Source organism: Capricornis sumatraensis, chromosome 3 (genome assembly GCF_032405125.1).
Source record: "Capricornis sumatraensis isolate serow.1 chromosome 3, serow.2, whole genome shotgun sequence".
NCBI classification, from domain to species: Eukaryota; Metazoa; Chordata; class Mammalia; order Artiodactyla; family Bovidae; genus Capricornis; species Capricornis sumatraensis.
Window position 1 is genome coordinate 139,420,792 of NC_091071.1, and position 24,235 is coordinate 139,445,026.

At 38.7% G+C, this 24,235-nt stretch overlaps 1 protein-coding gene across 1 annotated transcript in view; it reads right to left on the reverse strand.

Moving 5' to 3' along the window:
- DYTN (dystrotelin) overlaps positions 1-24,235 on the reverse strand; it is a 67,265-nt gene that overhangs the window by 11,150 nt on the left and 31,880 nt on the right. Inside the window, 3 exon segments of the mRNA XM_068968476.1 lie at positions 2,997-3,501; positions 5,657-5,728; positions 5,730-5,817. Coding sequence (XP_068824577.1) covers positions 2,997-3,501; positions 5,657-5,728; positions 5,730-5,817 — 665 coding nt within the window.

Consider the following 24,235-nt stretch of genomic DNA (forward strand, 5'->3'; position numbering starts at 1 on the left):
ACTTTCATCAAGAGGCTTTTTAGTTCCTCTTCACTTTCTGCCATAAAGGTGGTGTCATCTGCATATCTGAGGTTATTGATATTTTTCCCAGCAATCTTGATTCCAGCTTGTGTTTCTTCCAGTCCAGCGTTTCTCATGATGTACTCTGCATAGAAGTTAAATAAGCAGGGTGACAATATACAGCCTTGACGTACACCTTTTCCTATTTGGAACCAGTCTGTTGTTCCATGTTCAGTTCTAACTGTTGCTTCCTGGCCTGCACACAGATTTCTCAAGAGGCAGGTTAGGTGGTCTGGTATTCCCATCTCTTAAAGAATTTTCCACAGTTTATTGTGATCCACACAGTCAAAAGCTTTGGCATAGTCAATAAAGCAGGAATAGATGTTTTTCTGGAACTCTCTTGCTTTTTCCATGATCCAGCAACCTCCTTCAAAATGTCCCATGCAGGCACTGCTACACTCAGTGCCCCCGACCCTGCAGCAGGCCACCATTGACCTCACCTCTGCTGGAGACTCCGGGACACTCAAGGACAAGTCTGGGTCAGTCTCTTGTGGGGTCACTGCTCCTTTCTCCTGGGTCCTGGTGCATAAAAGGTTCTGTTTTTCCCTCCAAGAGTCTGTTTCCTGTGTAAGTTCTGGCGGCTCTATGATGGGTTAATGGTGACCTCCTCCAAGAGGGCTCATGCCATACCCAGGTCTGCTGCCCCCAGAGCCCCTGCTCCTGTGGCAGTCCACTGCTGACCTGTGCCTCTGCAGGAGACACTCAAACACAGTTCTGGCTCAGTCTCTGTGGGGTCTCTGGGTCCTGGTGGGCACAAGGTTTGTTTGAGCCCTCTGAGCATCTCTGGCGGGTAAGGGGTTTGATTCTAAATGTGATTTTGCCCCCCAACCATCTTGCTGGGGCTTCTCCTTTGCCCTTGGACGTGGGGTATCTTTTTTGGCAAAATCCAACATTCTCCAGTCAATGGTTGTTCAGCTGCAAGAAGATGAGCACATGTCCTTCTACTCCACCATCTTACGCCAGTATACAGAGCTGGGATATTGTCTCCCAAATACGTGTAGCAGATGTAGTCTGTTAAGAATCTGAAATGAACCACATTTGTGAGGGCTAACCCAATATTTTTAATATTTTAAAAATCAATAGCTTTCATAAATTCAATTGGAGAAATAAAAACAAAAAATAAAAATGGGATGAGTATGTGAAATCCTAGAGGAGTTTCTAAAATAAAAACCACATTTTTCCTTGAAATTTTCCTTAAAAGGTCTAGTGGATATTGAGTTTATTTTAGAATACTCATCATGACCCCAGTGATGTTTAGACGGAAATAAGTGGGTGGAATCTCGTGTTGGCCTAAGAATCAGGCACAAGGAGTTCTCATCTAGTCTTTGTCTCAGGCAGTCTGAGCATTCTTCTGGCATTTTTGTGATTTTACTTTCTCTAATACCCGATTATAACTCCAGCTCCCTTCACAGTAGATTTTTAGAATTACCCAGTAATTACTTCATTGACTTGGCTCTGCCAAGTTCAATGTATAACTGACATTATCATGTTCCCATCTTACAGCTCACCGATTGCTATCGTGTTTCCCTTCCTAAATTTTTACACTGAAGTCCCGCTTCCACTATCTCCAAGTGTGACTATATTTCTATCTAGAGTCTTTAAAGAGTTAGTTAAATTAAATGAAGTTTGTGTGGCTGTATCCTAACCCAGTATGAGCAGTGGACTTATACAAAAGAAGAAATTTGGATAGAGACATTTTGTTGTTTTGTCACTAAGCTGTGTTTGACTCTTTTTGGGATCCCATGGACTGGAACTATAGCTCACCAGGCTCCTCTGTTCATGGAATTTTCCAGGCAGGAACAGTGGAGCAGGTTGCCTTTCTGTTCTCCAAGGATATTCCTGACTCAGAGATCAAATCCATGTCTCCTGCATTGGCAGCAGTTTCCTTACTACTGAGCCACCTGGGAAGCCCATTATAGAGAATGCACGGAGGAAAATGGTGTGAAAACACAAGGGGAAGACAGTCATTGACAAGCCCAGCAGAGAGGCCTTAGAAGACAACAATGCTGCTTATATCTTGATCTCCAGCTTCTAGCATCCAGAAGTGTGAGGGAAAAAATTTAATTGTTTAATCCACCCGATCTGTGATTCTTCATTATGGCAGTTCTAGTAAGCTAATACATCAACTCAGAAATATTTGGGGAAGGTCTTCTCTGATGTAAAAAATATGAGAATATTAACCTTTGTTTTATTGCTCATCTCTAGATGACTCATTCCAACATAAAAAGAAAGGGATGGAAATACAGATATAGATATATTAAGAAGACAAAGTCTTCTATAAATAAGACAATGTCATGGCAAAACAGAAGAAATAGCTATAATAAAGAAGCATTAATAAAAAGAACACTCGGATTTAGCAACAAGCACAGCTTATAAGGGTGATGATGACAGTGTTACTTGTAGAAACATTCATCAATTATCCTCCAGAGAAAGACTATCATTCTTATTCTCATTTTAAAAGGGTCACATCAGGCTGCCCAGTTATATATGCTTTAGTACTGTTGATAATGACAATTGCCACAACAAAATAATAGCCATTTATTGAATTCTTGGTATGTGCCAGGTGCTATAATAAAATCTCATATGGCTTATCACCTCTAAAGCTCACAATGACACTATCAATTAGGCAATACTAGAAATCAAGTTCAAAGACGTTGTGCGTGTGTTCTCAGTTGCTCAGTCGTATCTAGCTGTTTGCAACCCCATGGACTGGAGCCCATCAGGCTTCTCCACCTGTGGAATTCTCCAGGCAAGCATACAGGAGTGGGTTGCCATTTCTTACTCCATCAAAGAGGCTATTAATGTCCAAAAGACTCACAATTCGGTTACTCACTAGAGAAGTTACAGCTATTGGGCTAATATTATGGACTGAAGTGTTTTAAAAGGCATCCTGACCCCCTGGCCATCACTATCTCTAGAGATTGTGAGAATCTTACCAGAAGGCACTTCTGGAGTGAAGGCATCTGTGAGTTTTGACAGCAGTTCTTGCAGCTCTCCCTCTAGCTCATCCTTCCCCTCCTGGATGTTCATTGCCCCTTTCCTTTCCACTGGTGCCAGAGCAAGACTGGTCATTTCAACAAGAGGAATTTTGGGGATGTCCTGTAGCCATCCTTAACTGGGCAGGGCGCTAGAGGTCTCCTTTGAGGTCTTCTGTGCTCGGCTTTGTGCTCTGGGGCTTTGCACTGCCTTCAGCTTTGAGGTGGCCTCTGGTAATTCCGAGTTTGGCAGAGCATGTTTTGCACTTGCTGGACCTCGGTGGCTTCCATTAATCACAGTGGACCTAGGAAGTGTTTCCTGCTGTGAACCGTCCTCAGTTGAACCCTTGATCTGGGGAGAATCTCCTCCCCTTTTCTGAAATCTTTCTTCACCCTTTCGATGGTCACCCTTGGCAATCACATTTTGCCAGGAAAAAGATGAAGGATGGAGGCGCTGCAACATTGCCTGGGTAAAGAACATTTTATTTTGAAGAAATTAACATTTTTCTTACTTTTTCATTATGTGTTAAATTTCAAAATTTCAATAGGAAATTTTAATGCAATATTTTCTTTTTTGTCTCTACATTATTAGTGATTTTATTTTATGCTACTAATTCAATGTCACCCTAAAACTGTCTACAAAAGTTAGAACAGTTTAGATTCTAGAAAGATCACAGGGAATAATCATAAGGAATTTTGGAAAACTCTAGGTTCTGAAAGTTCAAGTTCTAAAATATCAAAGGAATATCTGAAAATGTCATGATATATTGGATTGATAGATAAAAATATTACAATAAAAAGTTCATAATGATCTACTTAGATAGGTTTCAAAATAAGCCACAGGTATAAAATCTAGGGAATGGGCAGCCTATAAAGCGCAGGTCTCTAAGTGTGGTCCACAGACTCCTGGAGGTCCCTGAGACTCTTTCTATGGCATAGGGAACTATATTCAATATCTTGTAATAACCTTTATGGAAAATAATCTGAAAAGGAATATATGTATTTATGTGTCACTGAATCACTTTGTTGTATACTTGAAATGAACACAACATTGTATATCAACTATACTCCAATAAAAAAGAAAAAAAGAATATCCTTGAAGGTGTAGCAAAAATTCTTGTTTTTCTCAGTAACATGTCTCCTTAATATTGTATGTGATGAAATGTGATGTATGCATAAAACATTTCTGATGTTTACTGAAATAAAAAAATTGTCTCTTATGCAAAAGAATTAGGCTTTGGTATTTGGCAAACATCCTTTTCAAAAATGAATGAAGTGGGACTATTACAGTAAGGAAAACAATGCTCTCTGAGGACAGTTTTAAGAGCTGAGCTTTTAAGCAAACATTAGAATTTTGGAAAACTTTCATTCACTAACATGAGCTTGTCTCCATTCCAATCCCTAACGACTTTTCTGACAAGATTCATGGTAATATTAATGAATATGATTTTTAAAATCTTTCATAATGAAATGGATGAGCATTAGGAAGTTCAGCATAGCTTGGTAAGTTTCCAACTGACCAATGTATGATGGTACAAAATCATGGCTAGATAGAAGATTCATTCAAAAAGCACAACAGAATATTGCATCTTAATGAAACAGAGTATAAAAGACATGTGGTTTAAGATTCAATATTGCAACCATTCTCTTATGAAACAATCATTTATTATGTTTTGATCTGGTATCAAGGAAGATCTCCAATTATCTAAAAAGGCTACTAAAATGCTTCTTTCTTTTTCATCTGCAAATCTGTGTGAGGCCAGATTTCTTAACATACTTCAGCCAGAACATCTTGCAACAGACTGAATGCTGAAGCAGGAAAAATTCAGCTGCCTTTGTGAAGCCAGACATTAAATAGATTTGTAAAAAAACATAAAACAATGCCAGTCTTCTAATTAAATACATATTTAAGAATATATGGGCTTTCCTGGTGGCTCAGATGGTAAAGAATCCACCTGCAATGCAGGAGACCTGGGTTCAATTCCTGGGTTGGGAAGATCCCCTGGAGGAGAGCATGGCTACCCACTCCAGTATTCTTTCCTGGAGAATTCCATGGACAGGGGAGCCTGGTAGACTATAGTCCATGGGGTTGCAAAGAGTCAGACATGACTGAACAACTAACACACACACAAACACAAGAATATATAATTACTGTTTAAAACATTACATTATATAATAGGCTTATTATTTTCATTTTCAAATTAGTTAAACTTATTTTAAAACCATTTTACTTATCAGTCTTAATTCTGATTAGGGTAGATAGCAATAGATATAACCCACAAAAGCTCTCTAGGACCCTCAAAAAATTGTAAAAATCTAAAAGGGGTGCTGAGACTAAAGGTTTAAGAATCAATGCTATAAAGTACCTCTCTGCCCCAAGTCTACTGTTAGTAAATGGTACCCATGCTGTTTTCTCCCAATGGTACCACCTTCAGAAAAGTGGAAGATATCATCTGACTGATGAAAGGGGGAGTTGATTAGGGTATGGAGAAAAGTGGAAAAGGGAGGAGGCTGATCAGAGTGAGGCGCAAGAGCCTCAGGCTGCAGCCCACCCTCAGCCCAAGGATTCTAGGTCAGACCTCCAGACGGTCCAGATGGCTAGTGTCTCCCACATTCTCTACCTGTAGATCCTGTCCCATTAGCTGCAGCTTGGTCCACAGACTGTCCCGATTGATTGTGAGTTCGTATAATCTTTGTATCATACCTGCAACTTTTTTCTTCCTGGCAGGCATATATGGCTTGCAACTTGTCTTTGTATTGGTTTAACTGCTTTTTAAGGAGCCTGCATAAAGGACAGGTCTGAGTGACTTGGAAGGGCAAGACCAGTATAGCAAGATGCAATAGCCCTAGGGAAATGTACTCCGGGTCCTCTCTGTGGGAGAAGGAGCTGGAGAAGCCTGGACTTGACTAATAACACCTAACATTCATTAGTCCTGCTTTAACCTGTTCACCCTGTACAGCTGTTTCTCATGTCTACTATACACACAATGCTCCCAAGAATTTCAGTGTTTTTAGAGGTGTTTTCAGAAACTCATCATGCTTGTTATGGACTACCTTGACAGCATACCTTCAGCAGCTCCTTAAATGTGAATACTGACTTTATTCATCATCCTTCTGTCCATAAATACTCCATTTAGAATGACGGCGTGCATGTCATGGCTAAATACCTAACATCTGACTAAGACCACAAGGGAGGGAACAATCATGCAATTCATGAATTCTGGGTCTGTCTTGGCTTCTCATCCTAAGTCTAGCCTAGTTGTTCATTGGTTTCAGAATGAATCAAGTAGTCAGAGTAATTCTTCCATAACATGAGGGAGGTCACGTTACTCCCCTGCTCAAAGTCCTCCAGTGTTTCCCCCTCTTTATTTAGAATAAACCAAAGTCCTTACAGAGGCAGACGAAACTTGATAAGATGGCCAGGATTTCCCTTCCCTCCTGACCTCATCTCTAATTTCTCCTGCTCACTGACTGTCCTTCAGTCACACAGAGCTCTTAGCAACTGCTTGAACTCCCCTCAGAGTTGGCTGTTTTGGGTCCCTCTGTCTGGAATCTTCCTTCCCCTAGGTTTTTGCTCATCTCATCATCTTTAAGCCTCCACTCACCATCATACCCTCAGTGAGGCTCTCCCTCACTGCTCTACTTGAAACTGCAAACCAGAACCCCCAACCTCACCTCCATCATCTCCCATCTCCTTCCCCAGTCCTTCCCATCTCCGTGTGTCCGTGGATTTTTGCCACATCTAATTGCTACAGAACATGACACAATCCTAGATTTTGACTCAGTCTCGAGCCTTCAGACTTCTGGATAGTCACTTTTATGACACACTACCTGCTTTACTTGTTACTTCACTTGTATTTTACTTATTCTGTTACTTAATAATTACTTATTGTGTCTTTATTCTGGCAACTTTTTTTTCTATTTTATTTCTTGTCATATCCCCAAACCCAGGCCTAAAACAGTTCCTATTACAAGGTATGTATACAACTAAAATTGGCTTTTTAAAGTACTGTCTTATTCTTTGACCAGTACTGTTCTATTTGTGGAATTTGTAGAAATTGGCTCCCTGGTAGGAAACAAAACAAACATTTTCAATGTTAGAGCCTTTGACATTTTTAATTGCCACAGATATTGGAGAGGTCTTGGAATTTAGGTGGGGTTCATATCCAAAGCAGGCATCTCTAAAAGATGGCTCTCAAACTTCCAGATAGCCTCACAGGTGGGACAAGAGTCTGACTTTAAAATTTTTGATTGTAATTAGAATTTCAAGTATATCTTTATGATGGACTTTTCAGAAAAGAGTCAGCTGAGAGATTTTATATAGCAGACGGCAAAGAAACATTCTCCAAAAGCTTCTCTAGACAGTATTTTTCATATGTAGAGTGTTGTGCTTGTTATGACCAGTAACGACATCCATTTTTTCCTGTATTGCCCATCACTGCCATCCCCTTCCTCCTTTCTGGCCCATCCACCATGTTTGAACAGCTCATAGACACACATTCTCATCTTTGACAATCCAGGTGAAAGCAGGGAAAGCCTGCATTTCTTTTCTGACTCTGTTTTTTTTTTTTTTTTTTAATTGGGCTTCCCTGGTGGCTCAGTGGGTAACGCATCTGCCTCCAATGTAGGAGACCCGGGTTCGATCCCTGGGTTGGGAAGATCCCCTGGAGAAAGAAATGGCAACCCACTCCAGTACTTTTGCCTGGAAAATCCCATGGACTGAGAAGCCTAGTAGGCTACAGTCCGTGGAGTCACAAAGAGTCAGACACGACTGAGCAACTTCACTTCAATGGAGAAATTATCATAGTTTCTGGTGAACATAATTTACCTAGTGCCCATATTTCTGGGCAAATATTCCCTGCTAACATGGTTTAGATTATTTGAGAAAGACTTCCTTTCAAACGATCTGAAATCAGTCTTTATAAATTAGATCTTTATATGTAGTTCTGCTTTCTGAAGTTAAGGAGCTTGAATCTCCCATGTAGGAGGCCTTCAAACAGAACACAAATATTCACAAGGCAAATTAATCATGTACAGAGTAGTGATAGTTACTTTCCTTGATCAGCACCTAGTAGAGAGTAACAAATAGATAGCTAGTAATTGAATGATACTCTTTCTTGTAATGTAGCCTGAGACTACATTGCTTTTTAAATAATCAGTGACACAATGTGGGCTGTTATTAAACTTACAGTTGACTCTATTATCTCAGGCCTTTCCACACTATTTACTGTGAACCTGGGCCTATAATTATAGGATTTATATTTAATCTTTTAAAATTTAGTCTTTATTAATCGCCCCATTATTCCAGACTGCAGCATCTTAGACATTTAAGACTATTTTGACTTATTATTTATGCCTTTTCTATTGCGTCACACACATTTGTGAAGTATGCTTTCTACTATTTTATCCAAATCTTTGATGAACACAGTGGTGTACACAGGAACAAAGATAAAGCCTTCACATAGATTTTACTCATTAGTTAAGTTCACACTGGTATTCTTTGTGTTGATAAATACTTTACTAGGAGACCAAAGGTGTATTTAGTGGGCATGAAGTATATAAAATGGAATCATTTAGTTTAAAACAATAGTTTGAGATACTCTTATTGTGTTTCAAAGGACAAATCATTCCTTGCGTTTCTGTATCCTGTTGTCATTCTTTAAGACAGAATTCTTGGTTCAGTTATTTTAAGAACTAAATTTCAAAGATACCTTTTTAGTTCTACATTTTGTGTTTCAAAAACACCTTTTTATTTCTTTACTATTTTCCTTAAGTTTATTCTAATTTACTTTCTGTATCTTCCAGATGTTAAAGCTGGATTTAGAAAAGGCAGAGGAACCAGAGATCAAATTGCCAGCATTTGTTGGATCACTGAAAAAGCAAGAGAGTTTCAGAAAAACATCTACTTCTGCTTTATTGACTATGCCAAAACCTTTGACTGTGTGGATCAAAACAAACTGTGGAAAATTCTTCAAGAGATGGGAATACCAGACCACCTGTCCTGCCTCCTGAAAAATCTGTGTGCAGGTCAAGAAGCAACAGTTAGCACTGGACATGGAACAACTGATTGGTTCCAAATTGGGAAAGGAGTGTGTCAAGGCTGCATATTGTCACCCTGCTTATTTAACTTATATACAGAGTACATCATGAGAAATGCCAGGCTGGATGAAGCACAATCTGGATCAAGATTGCCAGGAGAAATATCAATAATGTCAGATATGCAGATGATATCACCCTTATGACAGAAAGTGAAGAAGAACTAAAGAGCTTCTTGATGAAAGTGAAAGGAGAGTGAAAAAGGTAGTTTAAAACTCAACATTCAGAAAACGAAGATCATGGCATCTGGTCCCATCACTTCATGACAAATAGATGGGGAAGCAATGGAAATAGTGAGAGACTTTATTTTCTTGGGCTCCAAAATCACTGCAGATGGTGACTGCAGCCATGAAATTAAAAGACACTTGCTCCTCGGAAGAAAAGCTATAACCCACCTAGATAGCATATTAAAAAGCAGAGACATTACTTTGCCATCAAAGGTCCACCTAGTCAAAACTATGGTTTTTCCAGTAGTCATGTATGGATGTGAGAGTTGGACTCTAAAGAAAGCTGAGCACTGAAGAATTGATGCTTTTGAGCTGCGATGTTGGAGAAGACTCTTGAGAGTCCATTGGATTGCAAGGAGATCCAACCAGTCGATCCTAAAGGAAATCAGTCCTCAGTGTTCATTGGAAGGACTGATGCTGAAACTGAAGTTCCAATATTTTGGCCACCTAATGTGAAGAACTGAGTCATTTGAAAAGACCCTGATGCTGAGAAAAATTGGAGGCGGGAGAAGGGGACGACAGAGGATGAGATGGCATCACTGACTCGATGGACATGAGTTTGAGCAAGCTCTAGGAGTTGGTGACGGACAGGGAGGTCTGGCATGCTGCAGTCCATGGGGTCGCAAAGAGTCAGACATGACTGAGCGACTAAACTGAACTGAACTGACATCACGAAAAAGAAAAACGATCAACATTGTTTTTAACATTAAATTATTTTTAAAAGTGTTGTTAAGCTTCTTTTAATGAATTATTATAGAATTTTTAAATGCTCCTTATCTGTCATATTTTTATATTATGAAGCACATCTCATTATATATATATGGGTACATATATGATGAAGCTATATTAAATGCTCAATGGATTTATTGACAGCATTTTATTTTAATACATATTTATTAGCATATATTTATACATTAGTTTACTGAGCATCTACTAGATACTAAGTATTGTGCCTGCAAACAAAGATCTTCCCTCAGGGGTCCTTCCTATTGAGGGCCAGGAATTCTGTCTTCTAAAGGAATGACAACAGGATACAGGGACTCCAAGAATGATCTGCCTTTGAGATACACTAAGATGGTAAACAGTTTCCAACCAACCTAATAAATCTTCGAGAAAGATGCTGCTAGAGAAGGGATACTGATTTCTATAGAGGCAGGTAAGACACACAAGAGACACACAGAATACCTCTCTGAAAATGCTTAAGCAAATTTCAAGAAATAAAATAAATTAAAACCTAAAATTTAATCTAACTATCCGAGTGGTTTTTGTTATGCTTAACCACTCAAATCTCCCCATTACCTTCATATGGAATCACAGGATTTCTCCATTTAAGGACTGTTTCCAGATTAGAGGCAATGCACTAAAAACTTTGCAAAATTCTTTTCTATAAAAGCAAACTGTAATGCTACTGATGTGTCTCTGCTGTTAGTATTTGTCCACATACATGTGGTTCCTACCTTCTGTCTCTATGGAGAGCATTAATGGATTCGTGGGTACTCCACAGTTCATTCCTAATGCTGAGTATGGTCTAGAGAAGCAAGAAATAAAGAAAATAAGTCTTTGCTTTGAATTTAATCCATATTCCTAAAAATTCATAATAACATGATAATGATATTTCAAAATTTTTCTTTTTCAAAAAGGGGCGAGTGTTTGTATGCTCAAAGTGCAACCACATTATCTCAGTTTTACATGAGGCACTTTTCTTTAAAGATATACAAACATGAGTGAAATTTTTAGGTTTTAAAAATAAGTCACAATAGTCTTTTGCCTGAGTTTCGTTGCTGCCCAGAATATCTTCCCCAAAGGCATCTGCAAAAAGCAGCTGGATTATTTTATTTCTCTTGGCTCAAGAAATCTTTCACTTGTACCTCCTACTGAAAGTTTCTTATCTTTCCATTTCATGTGCACTGAGATTCATCATTTCTCTTTGCATTCACTGAGTCTCTTTGAGTTAATAATCATCAGCTCAGTTCTCATACAGAATTTTCTCACCAAACTAAGTTGCTTCCTGAACTGCACCCTAAGAGCAAGTCCTGACCTGACCCAGCCTGGCCCAGGCTCCTGGGGCACCATGTACCAGTCAACAGGTCTGGATGGGAGATTAGATTTCATTATGCTACATTGATAGGCAGCTATACTCTGTGACCTTCTCTCCTCCCTATAAATAATCTGAAGAGGGACTGGGCACCTGGGGAATGTTCTTCCATAGAACAAGAGAAAGAGGGTGGGGCAGGGGAAAAAAGTGAGCTACAGACCTGAAGTCACATTCTCTGGTTGGGTACTGGCTCTCTGTGGCCCTTCTGAGTGACTTGTGCCTATCTACCTTTTCATTCAAATATTCAAACAATTTCTACATGCCTAGCATAGGTCACAGTGAATCAGTGAAATCTACATCATTAATATCAATGTTATCATATGATGCATACCGTTCTGCAACTGAGAAGCATTAAAGGTTAGCACATATTGGATGTATCGTGGTATATCCAGAGAACAGGTATCATGACTTATTTCGTCATTTGCAATAGAAGGATATTAGGCTGTTTCCAGCTTTTCAGAATTAATAAGCAGTGTTGCAGTGAACAAAGCGGTTCATATCTTCTTGTGCATATATGTGCAAGTTCAAGGTTTTAAGTTTTTTTCCCCCAGATTCTAAGTTTAATAGATAATAGCCATTTGTCCCCTTTGGGCACACACACACACATATGAATATTTGAATAGTTGTATGTGTAGTATAAAGTCTGAAAGATATACCCCAAATTGATAACCTCTAGAAAACTAGGGACCAGATTTGGGCACGGAATTACGGCTGAAAAGGACTTTACCCTTATCTGTAATATTTTAACTGTTTTAAAATATAAGGCAAACAGATTCAAGTCTTATTTGTATAATTTTAAATGTTTTCAGGGCAGGAATAGAGGTGCAGATGTAGAGAATGGGATGTATGGACACAGTGGGGTAGTGGGCGAGATGAATTGGGAGAGTAAGATTGATACATACACACTGAAAAGTGAAAGTGTTAGTGTTCGGTCACGTCAGACTCTCTGCGACCCTATGGACTGTAGTCCACCAGGCTTCTCTGTCCATGGAATTCTCCAGACAAAAATACTGGAGTGGGTTGCCATTCCCTTCTCCAGATATATACACTACCATGTATAAAACAGATAGCTAGTGAGAAGCTGCTGTATAGCACAGAGAGCTCAGCTCAGTGCTCTGAGATGACCTGGAGGGGTAAGGTGGGGGCAGGGGTGGGAGGGAGGCTTTAGAGGGAGGAGATTTATGTATACATATAACTGATTTACTCCATTGTACAGCAGAAACTAACAAAACATTGTAAAGCAATTATGCTCCAATTAAAAAAAGATAAAAATTTATAAAGTGAAACATACTGCTTTGTGAAAATGACTTTTCTTCCTCTTTTATTCAAAGCAGAAAGTGGAGCTCTCTGCAGGCACTCCAGCCAGCTTTGTTGGGTATGCAGTGAGGTAGTCTGAGGGGCTCAGCTGCCTGAGCTGCTGATGAAAACACACACAGACCTGAAAGACCATCACCCAGAGGCAGCTGCACAGCCCATCCCTGGGTGGTCACAAGGCTTACTCTCCACTCTCACTTCTACTGCAATATGGGAACTCTAATTTCTCTTTGATTGAAAAACATCACAGATGATCATATTTTGAAGACCTTCCTTAGGGTCTGACTGTACTGATTACGATGATGAAAGGAACGCCTACAAGTGGAGTTACACATGGGAGGGCAAATCAACAACTGATTGAAAACATGATAAAGTAGTTGCAGAATGTACGCTTAAAAAAAACAGGAAGCATTTCTAATCCCTTTGATGAAAAATATTTCACTGGGATTTTGCTTTTTTAAGTTTCCTCTCTCTTATGTGTCTTTTACTTTCCTTCTCAACTCTTCCCTTTGAAAATTCCTGAACATTTTATGTACAGATGAACTAATTTCCCCCCTTCCCCGACTTTTAAATTATAATACATAGAATCTTAGAATACTGAGTTGTCAAATTAAGGAATTGTGGGCAGAAGAAAGCTTTGTCTGTATGTAAGCTTTATTTTGAAGTTTTGGGAGGAGACTTATTATCTATGGACCCTGGAGTAATTTAAAGATATCAAAATTGAATAGGCAGAGTCCTCTCAAAGTTAAACTTTATCTACTAAGGCAGTGAACAAGACAGTTGTACATCAGAGGTAGCATGTGTTGGGGTTGGAACTGCACACTATTTAGGGGGCAACAGGTAAGAGAAAATTCATGTTCCTCAGCTATATGTAAATGAGGATAGGTTTGTATCTCCTTAAGGATGTCACTATGCATTCTAAAAATGCTGCACATGGGCAATACAAATTATACTGCAATTAATTGCATGTACCACTGTTGCCATTAATTCATAGTTCTTAATGGATAGAAAAGTTATGATGTACTTGATCCTGTGAACATCAGATTAACCTCATCTATTATCTTCAGGAAAAGCTATGCAATTAAGTGTGTTAAATAGGCCAAAGACAGATATGCCGTTTTGTATTTTGAGAGTATTACAAGTTTTCCTAACATATTTAGTTTGATCCTTCTGATACAAATGCCACTTTATTCTCTTGGGGTAAAAGCTGAGAATATTTGAGTTGAATTAAAAGAAATTTGAAGATTTAAAAAATGAATGAAATGATAAGTTTAAATATCTTTCTTAATTAAAATTGAAAATGGTGAAGCAGATAATTTTTTCAAGAAAATTAAATTATCAAAGTTAACTGAAGAAAGTATGAAGAAGTATGAAGAGATTATTAAGCTTGAAGAAACAGAAAAATTTATCTAAATATTATAAAGATTCCAAAGTCCTAGGGTTTTGTTGAACTGTGTCTGTTTAACTCTTGAACTGTGAACTGAAAATTTTATCTAATTATAAAGGTTCTCATGTCCTAAGCTTTTATTCTTGAACCTGGTCTAAAGAAATAAATGGTCCTATGTTAGATAAATTGTTAAGATGAATAATAGCTAGTTGCTCATGCGTAGCTACCAAGTCTCAAATGCTCAAAACCAACAAAAATCATAGTGAGAGAGAAAGAGAGACTATTCTGATTCATAAATAATGCAATTCTAAATAAAAAATGAGCAAATAAAATCTAAAGTTTAGTTAGAGAATAATTCACTATAAACAAGTTTAGCTTCTAGTCCCCACAATCCCAGGAATATTTACTGTCAGGGACGCTATTAGTGCAATGCTTCCAAGAAGAGAAAACATGGGATATAAAACAAATAAATTCAAAATCAATTCTGACTGCATACCCCCAAAAAGCTTCTTAAAAAAGAAAAAGAAAGTGACTTTCCCCATACCAGAAAGAATCTCAAACAGACAACTAACACCACAGTATTTAATGAAGAAATACTAGAAAAATGCCCCATTAAAGCTGACCCAATTTAAGATCATCTGATACAAGCCTCATCATCTCTTGCATTACTCAATTTTGTTGTAAAAGATCTAGAGCCTCTCAGGAATGAAGACATGAAAGAGAAATGAGACGTTTAGATACTAAAAAGAAAGAGACGGAAACAAACCTTTTGATTGCCTACCTAGAAGCAAGAGGTTCAAGCTAAAGCAATATTTGAAATTACCAAAAGTTTAGAAAGGCTTTTCTTTACAAGATAACGATTCAGAAATCCATAACCATCATCAGTCTAATTACAAAAAAAGGTAAAATTAGAAAAACCTTTATTCACAATAGCAACAAATATGTGATACCCAGGGTGTCCCCAGTGAGAAACACAGAATGATAAGAAGTAAGCTACATATAACCTTTTACTGAGGAGCTAGAAAAAGAGCTGAAAAAAGTAGAGACCTTAACACCACAAAGATGACAGATAGTCCCAAAACAATATATAGGTTTAATGCAAATCTAAATGAAATACTAACAGACTAATTTGGCAACTTACAAATGATTTTAAAGTTTTCCTAGAAGAATAATTGTAAATAACAGTCCTGACTCAATGGACATGAGTTTGAGCAGGCTCCGAGAGATGGTAAAGGACAGGGAAGCCTGGCGTGCTGCAGTCCACGGGGTTGGAAAGAGTCAGACACGATTGAGTGACTGAACAACAGCAACACTTTTAAAATAAGAGTGATGCTATCAAGATGGTGGGAAAGGAAGCCCTGGATCTCCTTCCCACCAAGATACAACGATTGAACAACAATACAAGAACAATTCAGCTTCTGCCTGGAGAAGAAACGAAAGGTCTGGACCACAGTCCACTATTCTGATTTTTTCTGTCTAACGCAGTGGCTTCTGTCTAACCTGTCTCATCGCACTCTAGATGCTTTCAGTTCAGTCATTCAGTCCTGTCTGACTCTTTGCAACCCCATGACTGCAGCATGGCAGGCCTCCCTGTCCATCACCAACTCCCAGAGTTTACTCAAACACATGTCCACCAAATTAGTGATACCATCCAACCACCTCATCCTCTGTAGTCCCCTTATCCTCCCATCTTCAATCTTTCCCAGCATCAGGGTCTTTCCCAGTGAGTCAGTTCTTCTCATCACGTGGTCAAAGCACTGGAGTTTCAGCTTTAGCATCAGTCCTTCCAATGGGTATTCAGGACTGATTTCCTCTAGGATGGACTGGTTGGATCTCTTGCAGTCCAAGGGACTCTCAATAGTCTTCTCCAACACCGCAGTTCAAAAGAATCAATTCTTCGGTGCTCAGCTTTCTTTGTTACAGTCCACCTCTCACATCCATATATGACTGACTACCGGAAAAACCATAGCTTTGACTAAATGGACCTTTGTTGACAAAGTAATGTTTCTGCTTTTTAATAAGCTGTCTAGGTTGTTCATAATTTTCCTTCCAAGGAGTGAAATGAAAGTGAAGTCGCTCAGTCGTGTCTGATTCTTTGCGACCCCGTGGACTGTGGCCCACCAGGCTCCTCTGTCCATGGGATTCTCTCCCGCATTGCAGGCAGACGCTTTAACCTCTGAGCCACCAGGGAAGCAGAGTGTCTTTTAATTTCATGGCTGCAGTTACCATCTGCAGTGATTTTGGAGCCCCAAAAGATAAAGTCAGCCACTGTTTCCACTGTTTCCCCATCTATTTGCCATGAAGTGATGGGACCAGATGCCATGATCTTCATTTTCTGAATGTTGAGTTTTAAGCCACCTTTTTCACTCTCCTCTTTCACTTTCATCAAGAGGCTCTTGAGTTCACCTTCACTTTCTGCCATAAGGGTGGTATCATCTGCATGTCTGAGATTTTTGATATTTCTCCCGGCAATCTTCAATTCAGCTTGTGCTTCATCCAGTCCAGCATTTCTCTTAATGTACTCTGCATATAAGTTAAAAAAGCAGCGTGACAATATACAGCCTTGACTTACTCCTTTCCCAATTTGGAACCAGTCTGTTGTTCCATGTCCAGTTCTAACTGTTGCTTCTTGACCTGCATACAGATTTTTCAGGAGGCAGGTCAGGTGGTCTGGTATTCCCACCTCTTTCAGAATTTTCCACAGTTTGTTTTGATCCACACAGTCAAAGGTTTTGGCATAGTCAATAAAGCAGAAGTAGATGTTTTTCTGAAACTCTCTTGCTTTTTCAGTGATCCAACGGATGTTGGCAATTTGATCTCTGGTTCCTCTGCCTTTTCTAAATCCAGCTTGAACATCTGGAAGTTCATGGTTCACCTACTGTTGAAGCCTGGTTTGTAGAATTTTGAGCATTACTTTACTAGCTAGTAAATTAGTAAATTAAATTACATTAATTTACTGAGATGAGTGCAATTGTGCAGTAGTTTGAGCATTCTTTGGCTTTGCCTTTCTTTGGGATTGGAATGAAAACTGATCTTTTCCAGTCCTGTGGCCACTGCTGAATTTTCCAAGTTTGCTGGCATATTGAGTGCAGCACTTTCACAGCATCATCTTTTAGGATTTGAAATAGCTCAACTGGAATTCCATCACCTCCACTAGCTTTGTTCCTAGTGATGCTTCCTAAGACCCACTGACTTTGCATGCTAGAATGTCTGGCTCTAGGTGAGTGACCACACCATCATAATTATCTGGGTTGTGAAGATCTTTTTTATACAGTTCTTCTGTGTATTCTTGCCACCTCTTCTTAATATCTTCTGCTTCTGTTAGGTCCATACCATTTCTGTTCTTTATCGAGCCCATCTTTGCATGAAATGTTCTCTTGGTATCTCTCATTTTCTTGAAGAGATCTCTAGTCTTTCCCATTCTGTTGTTTTCCTCTATTTCTTTGCATTGATCACTGAGGAAGGCTTTCTTATCTCTCCTTGTTATTCTTTGGAACTCTGCATTCAAATGGGTATATCTTTCCTTTTCTCCTTTGCCTTTCACTTCTCTTCTTTTCATAGCTGTTTGTAAGGCCTCCTCAGACAACCATTTTGCCTTTTTGCATTTCTTTTTCTTGGGGATGGTTATGATCCCTGCCTCCTGTACAATGTCATGAACCTCCATCCATAGTTCTTCAGGCACTCTGTCTATCAGATCTAATCCCTTGAATCTATTTGTCACTTCCACTGTATAATCATCAGGGATTTGATTTAGGTCATACCTGAATGGTCTAGTGGTTTTCTCTACTTTCTTCAACTTAAGTCTGAATTTGGCAATAAGGTGCTAATGATCTGAGCCACAGTCAGCTCCCAGTCTTGTTTCTGATGACTGTATAGAGCTTCTCCATCTTTGGCTTCAAAGAATTATAATAAAAATTATTTCAGTATTAACCATCTGATGATGTCCATGTGTAGAGTCTTCTCTTGTGTTGTTGAAAGAGAGTGTTTTCTATGACCAGTGCGTTCTCTTTGCAAAACTCTGTTAGCCTTTGACCTGCTTCATTTTGTACTCCAAGGCCAAATTTGTCCATTACTCCAGGTATTTCTTGACTTCCTAGTTTTTCATTCTAGATGCCTCAGGACCACTGAAAACAAAGACAGCAGTTTGAACTAACACAAAGGTCAAAGGAAAAATGTCAACAGACACACAGACATATAGATAGACAGACACACACACACACGACCTATAGCTCACTAACAGAAACTACAAATAATGTAATTTTAAAAATGAACAGAATTTCTACGAATAGACAGTTTTCCAAAGAAGACATACTAATGGCCAACAGGAACATGAGAAGACACTCATCAGGAACTTGCAAATTAAAACCACAATGAGATATCACTTCATCCCTATTAGAACATCTACAATGAAAAACAGAAGAAGTAACAAGTGTTGGTGAGGATGTGGAGAAAAGGAAACCATTGTTCGCTATCGATGGGAATGTAGATTGATGCAGCCACTATGGAAAACAGTTTGGAGATTTCTCAAAAAATCAGAGATAGAACTATCATATGATCCATAAAGTCCATTTCTGAATATTTATCCAAAGGAAACAAGAACAGTAACTCGAAAAGACATTCTCACACCCAGGTTCACTGCAGCATTGTTTACAATAGCCAAGACATGGAAGCAACCTAAATGTCCACTGATGGATGAACAGATAAGGAAAATGTGATATATCTATATCTATCTGTGTATATATGAAATATATAAATGAACCATACGAAGGAGGACATTTTGCCACTTGCAATATTAATTAGCTCTGATACCGCATGGTGACTATGGTTAGTAATATAGTTAGTTGTATATTCAAAAGTTGCTAAGGGAGTTGATCTTAAATATTCTTATTGAAAGAAAAACTGTTTGTAACTATGTGTGGTGGAGGACATTGACTAGACTAATGGTGAGCATTTCATAGTTGTACATACGTTGAATTATTATGTTGTACATTAAAATGTAATGTTATATATCAATTTTATCTCAATAGGAAAAACAAGCAAACAAAAATGGAAACTATCAACTTTGGGTTACTTTGTGAATTATCCCATGTGAGTTAAATTGATGGTATGAAAGAGCATAATGAATACATTTTGAATTGAAGAAAAAGAAAAACTTGTTCCATAATATGCTAATGGTATCATAAAGCTAGAATGATTAAAAAATATTCTTGTGTTAAAAATAAAATTAAAGGCAGCTGAGCCAAATAGATGGCAATAAAACACATTCTTTAAAATGGTGAAAATTATAATATATACTAAAGAAACCACTACATAGAATTTTAAAAAGGAAAAGATTCATTTGAAGTCAGAGAAAACTGGCTATTTAAATGCAAAGTAAGAGTAAGGGAATACCCTCACTTTTTAACATGTATCAAAATAACAGCCAGGTATATTTAAACTTTAAATGTTAAAAAACAATCAAATAGTGTTAAAACAAATACAACTAAAAAGTCATTTGATTTCTTAATGGTAAAAACTTTCCTAGTATAAAGCTGTGTAAAAAGTCAGGAATGTTAAGATTGAGAGCACTTTCATAAGAATTGAAAATGTCTATATAACAAGTCGCATATAGTCAAAGAAAACTAAAGTCAAAGAAAATAACTATAAAGAAATGTTCTGCACAGTTAAATTTAACATTTAAAAAATTAAAATCCATTAATAAATCAAGTTGATACATCAGTACAAATGAGCAGCAGACACCAACAGAAAGGAAATATAACTACCTTCTGAACTATGTGGGGAAAAGGAAGTTTCATTTCACCCTTAATCAGAGAAATGGAAATTATGGCAAATAAACTATATCGTCCTCATAAAATTAACAAAATTTAAAATGTTAATAGTCAGTTGGAAAAGGCAATGGCACCCCACTCCAGTACTCTTGCCTGGAAAATCCCATGGATGGAGGAGCCTGGTAGGCTGCAGTCCATGGGGTTGCTAAGAGTCGGACATGACTGAGTGACTTCCCTTTCACTTTTCACTTTCATGCATTGGAGAAGGAAATGGCAACCCCCTCCAGTGTTCTTGCCTGGAGAATCCCAGGGACAAGGGAGCCTGGTGGGCTGCCGTCTATGGGGTCGCACAGAGTCGGACACGACTGAAGCGACTTAGCATCAGCAGCAGCAGCAGCAGCAAAGATTCAGAGAGTTACTTGAACTCACTAGGAGTGTAATTTGGTATATCCTTTCTAAATAGCAATTTTGTATGAAGAATCTTTAAAATGTTCCCACTTCTGGGTTAGATAAATACTGAATTTTTACATTTAAGTGAAAAATACACAACCATTAAGATGTTCTTGAAGAATTGTAACAGCAATGGGAAAACACCCACAATATAACTTACAGTTATAGAACTACATAATAGATACATTTTGCAGTGTGATGTAAACTTTATCCCTTTGAAATATTTGCAGAGAAAATAACAAACCAAAAATATTAACGATAGAGATTGAGTGCAATTTTAATTTTGCTCTTTGCTTGTCTCTGAATTTTCCAGACTTTACAATAAATATGTAGCACTTTATAACTGGAAATAAGCTATTAAAAAAAATATGTTCTGTATGGATGTGAGAGTTGGACTGTGAAGAAAGCCAAGCACCGAAGAATTGATGCTTTTGAACTGTGGTGTTGGAGAAGACTCTTGAGAGTCCCTTGGACTGCAAGGAGATCCAACCAGTCTATTCTAAAGGAGATCAGTCCTGGGGGTTCATTGGAAGGACTGATGCTAAAGCTGAAACTCCAATACTTTGGCCATCTGGTGCGAAGAGTGGACTCATTGGAAAAGACCCTGATGCTGAGAGGGATTGGGGGCAGGAGGAGAAGGGGATGACAGAGGATGAGATGGCTGGATGGCATCACTGACTCGATGGACGTGCGTCTGAGCAAACTCTGGGAGTTGGTGATGGACAGGGAGGCCTGGTGTGCTGCAATTCATGGGGTCACAAAGAGTCAGACACGACTGAGCAACTGAACTGAACTGAACTGAATGGTGGATTAGAAGGAAAACCTACTGACCTAGTTCTTAGCTGTGTTGATAATTCTGAAGCTCAAATGACAATAAAAACAGCTTGTAATGAGCTTTGAAAAAGAAAGACGCACCTAGATTTTTCATTGATCATATTAGCAGCTTGAAAACATTCCCCAAATTAAGGAATGGCCCGTGGCAGTTCACCGCACCAATGCCAGTCCAGATTAATAGTGCTTTGGTTGTTCTTTTCCTCTTTGGTCTCACCTGGTGATGTGGGTTGCTGCCATTGGTTTGCTGAGCTCGAGATGGTCGTTGAGGCATTTGTTTGAAGATCTCTGTGGTTGCTGGTTCTACCGGTTCAGTTGTACACTCATACATTGGTACTTCAGATCTATTACACTGAATGGAGAGCCTGTTATAAGAGTAGAATTTTATGAGAGGTTGTAATAAGTTTTAATGATCAGGTGTGACACTGAGAAGAATCTTGTTAGAAAATGTTAAGTGAGTTATTCAATCTAATATATAAAAAAAAAATAAAGTAGTTCAGCTTTTTCTCTGTACTCTCTCTCTCTTTCAACTACTTAGTTGATATAGAGCTAATTAACCAACAAGAGGAACAAAACGTCCATTCCCTTCCCTCCTGATAATCTAGAAACGAGAATGTAAAGAAGTTCAGGGATGAGTACAGAAAATCTCCCAGGTCATCCTGTCCAGGTCAGATACTAGGGGTAAGTGCAGATGTGTTTATTACCAACATATCTAAAAGAGCATAGAGTAGACTAGTTAAAGGTCAGGCATATTTCATTTTATACAACTGCATTTAATTTCTTTCCCTTATTCAAAAACTATTTAAAGCATCTTACCATCTTGAGTTATTGCAGACAAAAAAGACTTAGAAAAAAACAACAACAGAGAACTCCCTGCTCACAGAGAATGTACATCTAATGAACAGACAAATACAATCATTTCTGACATATTGCACTTATTTTTACAGAATGCAATGAGAGTATAAGAAAATAAGTGATTACTCTGTGGTACACTTCACTTATGTGTTTAAGGGGCCAGCATTTTCTGGCGAACAGAATATAACACATTGACATTTTAAGAACCCTTAGCTCTGCATATTGCTGTTCAGTCGCTCTGTCATGTCTGACTCTGAAACCCCATGGACTGCAACACGCCAGGCTTCCCTGTCCTTCACCAGCTCCCAGAGCTTGCTCAAATTCATGTCCATCGAGTCACTGATGCCATCCAACCATCTTGCCCTCTATCATCCCCCTTCTCCTCCTTCCTCCAATCTTTCCCAGCATCAGGGTCTTTTCTAATGAACCAGCTCTTTGCATCAGGTGGCCAAAGTATTGCAACTTCAGCTTCAGCAGCAATCCTTCCAATGAAAACCCAGGACTGATCTCCTTTAGAATGGACTGGTTGGATCTCCTTGCAGTCCAAGGGACCCTCAAGAGTCTTCTCCAACACCACAGCTCAAAAGCATCAATTCCTCGGCATTCAACTTTCTTCATGTCCAACTCTCACATCCATACATGACTACTGGAAAAACCATAGCTTTGACTAGATGGACCTTTTTTTAGCAAAGTAATGTCTCTGCTTTTAATATTCTGTCTAGGTTTGTCATAGTTTTTTTTTTTTTTCCCCAAGAAGCAAGTGTCTTTTAACTTCATAGCTGCAGTCACCATCTGCAGTGATTTCGGAGCCCAAGGAAATAAAATCTGTCACTGTTTCCATTGTTTCCCCATCTATTTGCCATGAAGTGATGAGACTGGATGCTATGATCTTGATTTTTTGAATGCTGAGTTTTAAGCCAGCTTTTTCACTCTGCTTTTTCATGTTTATCAAGAGGGTCTTCAGTTCTTCTTCACCTTCTGCCATAAGGATGGTTTCATCTTCATATCTGAGGTTATTGATATTTCTTCGGCCAATCTTGATTCCAGCTTGTGCTTCATCAATCTGGAATTTCTCATGATGTACTCTGCATATAAGTTAAATAAGCAGGGTGACAATATACAGCCTTGACGTATACAGCTGTATACAAGTCCTAACTGTTGGTTTCTTGATCTGCATACAGGTTTCTCAGGAGGCAGGTAAGGTGGTCTGGGATCCTTATCTCTTTAAGAATTTTCCCCAGTTTTTTTGGTGATCCACATAGTCAACGTCTTTAGCATAGTCAATGAAGCAGAAGTAGATGTTTTTCTGGAATTCTCTTCCTTTTTCTATAATTCAATGGATGTTGGCAAGTCTTAGCTTTGCATAGGGCTTGCAATTCCCTTTCTTCCTCTTATCTCCACAAACACTATTCTGGGAGGAGGAAGAACAAGTTATCTCTATCTTCAGGTGAAAAAACCAAAGTCCCCAAGGCCACTCATGGAGCTGGCTAAGAACAAGATTTCTTTGTCTTTCTGTCCCAGGTTTAAATGTCACTAACATCTTCCAACAGTGGATAATTAATTACTCCTTGTAACACTTCATACTCCATTCTAAGAGACCCATGTTACCAATCCAACCAACCATCAGCTCCTCTATCATGCATCCACCCATTTTATTATTCAGTCCATCAGTTATTCAGCAAACATTTATTGAGCATTCATCATATTGAGATGCTGTTGTAAATTCTGGAAATACAACTGGGAACAATAAAAATTCCCTCCCCCAATGGAGTTTCCATTAAAGCAAAAAAAGAAAAAAGTGAAATACATAGAATGTCAGATGCTGATAAAATACTTTTGAGGAGAAATGAAACAAGGGAGGAGGTTTGGGAGTGCCAGAGTGGGAACAGGGGCTAAAATGGTAAATAGGTAATCAGGCAGGGCCTTAAGGATGAGATGACATCTGAATAGACCTTTTGCGAGTATTTAAGAGGTAAGGAGTCCAGCCATGCAGAGAGGTGGTCTAAAGATACCAATTCTTTAAAGTAAAGGTTTTAAGTATTGAGACTGAGGGAAGCAGCTTAGTCCTATGGTGAGGACGGAGGGACAGAACTGGAGAACAGAGGTGTGGAGGGGAGAATGGCACTGGAGAGGTTCCCAGGGTGACTCAAATATGCAGGGGTTTTCTAAGTCATCTT